General features: G+C 38.6%; 1 protein-coding gene across 1 annotated transcript in view; it reads left to right on the forward strand.

Moving 5' to 3' along the window:
• Positions 1–6,496, forward strand: part of NEK11 (NIMA related kinase 11) — a 576,822-nt gene that overhangs the window by 139,565 nt on the left and 430,761 nt on the right. The window contains exon 3 of the mRNA XM_007937422.1: positions 6,295–6,413. Within this exon, the coding sequence (XP_007935613.1) occupies positions 6,295–6,413 (119 nt within the window). The remainder of the gene's footprint in view (positions 1–6,294; positions 6,414–6,496) is intronic.

The following is a 6,496-nucleotide window of genomic DNA, read 5'->3' on the forward strand; positions in this document are numbered from 1 at the left end:
TGAATCTGTCCTGTTCAGCTCCTTTATCTTGTCGTTTCTTCCATTTGCTTTAGCAAGGGCAAGTTTCAGAGTCTCTTCTGATACTTGTTTTGAGTCTTTTCTTCCTTTCTTGTCTTTTAGTGACCTCTTGCTTTCTTCATGGATGATGTTCTGGATGTCATCCTACAATTCCTCTGGTTTTCAGTAATGCATGTTCAGTGCATCAAATCTATTTTTTAAATGGTCTCTAAATTCACGAGGGATATATATTATCAAGGTCATATTTTGGCTCTCATGGACTTGTTTTAATTGTCTTCAAGTTTAACTTGAACTTGCATATGACAGTTGATGATCTGTTCCACAATCAGCTCCTGACCTTTTTTGGGGTGAAGATACTGAGATTTTCCATTGCCTTTTGCCACAGATATAGTCAGTCTGATTCCTGTGTCCTCCATCTGGCAAAGTTCACATGTGCAGCTGCAGTTTGTATTGTTGAAAAAAGGTATTTGTAATGAATAAGTCGTTGGTCTTACAAAATTCTGTCATGCCATCTGCAGCATCATTTCTGTCACTAAGGCCATATTTTCCAACTACTGGTGACTCTTCTTTGTTTCTAACTTTTGCATTCCAGTTACCAGTAATAATCAACACATCTTGATTGCATGTTTGGTCAATTTCAGACAGTAGAAGTTGATTAAAAAAAACTTCAATTTCCTCATCTTTGGCTTTGGTGGTTGGTGTGTAAATTTAAATAATAGTATCAGCTGGTCTTCTTTATAGGCATATGGATATTATCCTATCACTGACAGCATTGTGCTTCAGGACAGATCTTGATACATTCTTTGTGATGATGAATGCCATGCCATTCATCTTCAATTTGTCATTCCTGGCATAATAGATCATATGATTGTCTGATTCAAAATGGCCAAAATCAGTCCATTTCAGCTCACTAATGCCTAGGATATCGATCTTTACGTGTTCCATTGCATTTTTGACAACTTCTGATTTTCCTAGATTCATACTTCGTACATTCCATGTTCTGATTATTAATGGATCTTTGCAGCATTCTCTTCTTATCGTCAGATGTGCTTCATCAGCAAATGGAGGTCCTGAATGCTTTACTCTATCTACATCATTAAGTTTGGCTCTGCTCTGAGCAGACAGCTCTTCTCCAGTCATATTGTGAGTGACTTCCAATCTGAGGGGCTCATTTTCTGGCACTATATCGGACAGTCTTTCAGGGCTATTCATCAAGTTTTCCAGTAATATATCAGCTAGTGTTTCACTGCTATTCATAAGGCTTTCACTGGCCAATTCTTTGAGAGGTGGATGGCCTCTTCCTTCTTCTGAGTCTGTCTTAACAACTACCATGGTACAACAAACTGACAGACAAGTTCATTTCTCTTAGCTGTTCCAAACTGCTCCACTCACTTCCTGGCCTCCTGCAGGCCACTCCAAACCCGCCGCACCACCTCTCGCCCGGCCTGGCCTCCTACAGGCTGCTCCAAACCCACCGTGCCCCCTCGCTTCCTGCCTGGCCTCCTGTAGGCTGCTCTAAACCTGCTGCCAGTTTTTGCCTTATAATCCATTTTATTTGAAGTTAATGCTGCCACTCCTGCTCTCTTTTGGTTGATGTTTGCTAGATATATGTTTTCTTGTCTTTGACTTTTAGTTTGTTTTTGTCTTTTTGTCTGAAATGTGTCCCTTGAAGACAGCATATTGATGGGTCATGTTTTTTTAATCCATTTTGCAACTGCCTGTCTCTTGACTGGTGCATATGATCCATTTGCATTCAGTGTAATTATTACTAGGTATGAATTTACTACTGTCATTTTGTGTGTGTGTGTGTGTGTGTGGTATTGATGGTTCCTTTGTTCAATATATTTTCTGTGCTGAGTTCATTTGTTTATGGATTTTCTTATCCTTTCTTTTGTTGCTGTTGTTTTAGTGTTTGTTGAGACTTTATGATTTTCCTCTTTTTTATTTTGATGAGGTTTGTTAATTTTATTTGTGGTTACCCTGGAATTTATTATTGTCTTCTCATATTAAAACAGGCTATTCTATCTTGATACTGTCTTGACTTGGTCTCCATTTGAAAATTGTGTTACTACATCATTTGTTTCCTCTTTTTGCTTTGTAGTTACTATTATTTACAAATTGTTATCTTTGGCTCCCTATTTTCAATTGTGGTGGTTATGTTTGTGTGTCAATTTGGCTGGGCCTGGTTGAGTGTCTGGGCAGCTGGTGGTGGTTATTCCCCATGATGAGACTGGCAGTCAACTCCATGGTGGGATCTACCACAAGGAGCTGAGTAGCTGCTGTGGGTATGTGGTCTGCTTCCCGTATATAAGAAGCAGCTTTGGGAATGGGCTCCAGTTTATAGCACGCTTGAATGCTGCATGTAGCAGTGTCATTGTTCAGCAGCCTGCCATGCTCTGCTCACCTTGGGACTTAAAATGGACTTGAATTAATGGCCTCCCATGTGATTTCATATATCGGGACTGTACCTTGTTACTTGTCAACCTTGGACTTGGCAGCCTCAGCAGCTGAGTGAAGAAAAGCCTCTAGCTTCAGTTGACCAGGAGCTGGAGGCAGAGCTGAAGCCCAAGGCTGAAGGGCTTTTACCCAGCCCGTAGAGCTTGCCACTTTGAATTTGGACTTAAAGCCTCCAAATTGTAAGAATAAACTCCTGCTAGTTAAGGCCATCCCATTTGTGGTATATTCTTGTCAGAGTGGCATTAGGTAATCAGAACATCAATCTTGTAGGTTTATTTCATTTTTGATACTTCCGTATCTGGGTTGATTTCTGTATGGTGGTGTCGTGTGTCTTAATCTCCGTTTGTTGTCTTCCATAGTTGGTTTTCTGTCTGAAAGACTCTAGCATTTCTTGTAAGTTTGGTCTGCTTTTTACAAATTTCCTCAATTTCTCTCTATCTGGGAATGCCCTAATTTCATGGTTGTACTTAGGGGACAGTTTTACTGGATATGTAATTCTTGGTTGGCAATTTTTTCTTTCAGGGTTTTATACATGTCATCCCATTGCTTTCTTGCCTGTATGGTTTATGCTGAGAAATCAGCTATCTTATTGGTTCCCCTTTGTAGGTAACTTTTCCTTTTTCCTGGGCTCTTTTCAGGATTCTTTCTTTGCCTTAGTTTTGTAAAGGAGCTCTGGTGGTGCAGTGGTTAAAGCATTCAGCTGTTAATGAAAAGATCAGTGGTTCAAACCTACCAACTACTCCATGGGAGAAAGATGAGGCAGTCTGCTTCTGTAAAGATGACAGCTTTGGAAAGCCTATGGGGAAATTTTAGTCTGTCCTTTAAGGTCACTATGGGTAAGAATTGACTTGATGGCAGTGCGTTTGCTTGGTTTGGAAAGTTTGATTATGAGTTGTCTTGGTTATTTTCTTTTGGAGTCTATCCTATTTGGGGTGGGATGAGCTTCTTGAATGTACATCTCATCTTTCATGATATTAGGAAAGTTTTCTTCCAACAAATCTTCAACAGTTTTGTCAGTGATTTTTTTTTTTTTTTGTCTCTTCTTTTACTGGAATTCTGAACACATGTATGTTATTCCTCTTGATGGTGTCCCACATAATTCTTAAGCATACTCCGCGCCCCCCATTCTTTTTTTGATTGTTCTCACAAATTAGTATTAAGAGGTTTGTCTTCAGTCTTGTTAATTCTGTCTTCCTTTGATTGAATTCCACTCCTTTGCCCTTCTCATGCATTATCAACATGGCAGGCTGCTGAATGAAGACTCAGCTGCATGCAGGGCTCAAGTGTGCCAAAAACTGCAGACCTTCCTCAAAGCTACTTCTTATATACTGGAAGCAGACCACATCCCTAAAGCAGCTATTTAGCTGCTCTTGTAGATTCCACCATGGAATTGATTACCAACCTCAACATGGGGAATAACTATATCTAGCTGCCTAGCCACTCAACCAAGCCCAGCCAAATTGACACATGGCCTTAATATAATTGTTTAGAATTCCTTACCAGGTAGTTACAATAGTATTTCTCCCTCTGGAAGATATTCTGGTCCTATACTTTGTGAATTGTTTGAGCTATCTTGTCCTGTGTGTGTGTGTGTATGTGTGTTTTGAAGTAGTTGCCTGTTGTCTGCAAGGCATTGTGGTATTATTGTATTAATTTGTTGATTATGTGTTGGTTTGCTTCACCCTGATTTTTTCTTTTGATTTGTTTAAATATATCTAGGTAACAGGATGGGTGTGTTACTCTGTTTGCTAGTTAGACACTACCAAGGTGCTCACTATGAGTCTTCAAGTGGATTTGGTAGCATGTGGGACAGTGGGTGCAACTCTCTGATCCTGATTGTGCATAAGAGCTAAGGGCAGGTATTGGCTACTGTCTGTCATCAGTCCAGTGGTGCAGGAGTGGCTGGTGGTACTTGCCTAGTAGGTGGGGCAGAAGATGTGGCTGGGTATGGCTGGGTAGGATCACTGGCTCCCAACTACATTCTAGTCACTAATGTGGGTGCTGATGCATTCCTTGGCAAGTGTTAAGTTGGTTATCTGGTTCCTGCTTCAGTTGGAATGCTGCTTGCAATAATTCACAATGGCTGCACTGTGCTAGTTGGCAGTTTACCACTCCTTGTTCACTGTTTTCATTAAGTCTCTTTTTATTTGCTTTACTTCTTTATCCTTATCTTTTGAGGTTTTGGGTCCAAGGATTTTCATCTGTATCCATTTCACTTCATTTCTTGAGTCTTTATTGTAGAAGATCTGGGTAGTATATCTGCCTAGTCTGTCATCTTGGATCCTGCTCCTTACACTTTTTTTTTTTAAATCACTTGTTCTAATGAAAAATATTTGAGTATTCCGTCTCTGACAGGTTTCCATCTTACACAGGTTCCAACTTTCACAGGTTTTACTATAGCTAAATAGGGAAAATGAGAATTAAGTTGTTACAAGATACTTGATCAACCATAGGATATGAGAAGGGCAGCGTTTGCACAGGGAGATAGCTCAGAGGGTATGAATGCATACAAAAGAAAGACACAGGGAAAAGGTAACCACAGGGAGGAAATGGGTAGAGAGCTATTGCATTGTGGGGATTGCAATCAACGTCATGAAACAAAATGTGTATAAAGGGTTGTATAGAAAATTAATTTTCTCTCTAAACTTTCACCCAAATCACAATAAAAAAGAAAAAATAATAATAAAGAGAAAACTCAACTCATTGCTGTCAAGTCAGGTACTACTCATAGTGACCCCTCCTTGGGTTTCTGAGGCAGTATCATTATGGAAGTAGATTGCCCAATCTTCCTTCCAAGGAGTGGCTGGTGGGTTTGAACTGCCAGCCTTCTGGTTAGCAGTCAGATGACTTAGGCACTACACCACCAGAGCTCCTTAATAAAGAGATGTGCTTATAAAAAATAAAAAAAGTTTTAAAAAGATACATAATAGTTTTGGTATGTCAAACCCTAATGAGCCAGTTGTCAGTACCATATGTACAGTATAATTTTATTTCATTGTCAGATGAACAAAACATTGTCATTCTTTTATTAAATTACTTACTAAATATTTTAATAAAATAAATATTAAATTAATACTAGAATTTTATTGGCTTTACATTTTAATTTATACTTGTCTATTTAATTTATACTTATATATATTACAGTTCTCAGGTGGCATAGTGCCTAAGGCATTTGACTATTAACCAGAAGGCTGGTGGTTCAAACCCACCAGCTACTCCTCGGAAGGAAGAAATCCAAGGAGCAGTCACTATGAGTTGTAAAACGACTCAACAGAAGTGAGTTTGTTTTTGGGTATTAGGTTCTAACCCACCAGCCACTCCTCAGAAGGAAGATTGGGCAATCTATTTCCATAGAGATACTGCCTTGGAAACCCAAGGAGGGGTCTCTATAAGTCAGGATCTACTCAAGAGCAGTGAGTTGGGTTTGTTTTGATAATTATATAAAACTCTAAGCCAAAAAAAAAAAAAATCAAACTCACTGCCGTCGAGTCCATTCTGACAAAAAAAAAAAAAACCCTTTGGGTTTCTGAGGCAGTAAATCTTTATGGAAGTAGATTGCCCAGTCTAAGTATACCTAAAATTATTCTTAGTTTTATAAGTGTACATATTTAGGTAATGTAATAAAAAATAATTTAAGGTGGAGGTGTTTTGATAATTTTTTTCCCATAGAAGTGTTTTATCCTTGAGTGATCATTCAAGTTGTGGTATGCACTCATTTTCTTATAACAAAGACTGCTGTATATATTGGTTGTTGCTGGAGAACTTGGTTATAAAATCTTATCTCCTCAAAACATAAGAAATTATGCTCTTTTGTTTCAGGGCCGAGATCTGGACTGTAAAATTCAGGAATACAAAGAAGCTGGAAAAACTTTTCCAGAAAATCAAATAATAGAATGGTTTATCCAGCTGTTACTGGGAGTTGACTACATACATGAGAGGTATGTTCATTTGAGACTGGGAAGCAGGATTTTTTTTCATTTTTAACACTCATATATGAACTTGATTTTTTTTTTTTTTTTTT

Source organism: Orycteropus afer, unplaced genomic scaffold (assembly GCF_000298275.1).
Source record: "Orycteropus afer afer isolate SDZICR_OR568_19922 unplaced genomic scaffold, OryAfe1.0 scaffold00003, whole genome shotgun sequence".
Classification (NCBI taxonomy): Eukaryota; Metazoa; Chordata; class Mammalia; order Tubulidentata; family Orycteropodidae; genus Orycteropus; species Orycteropus afer.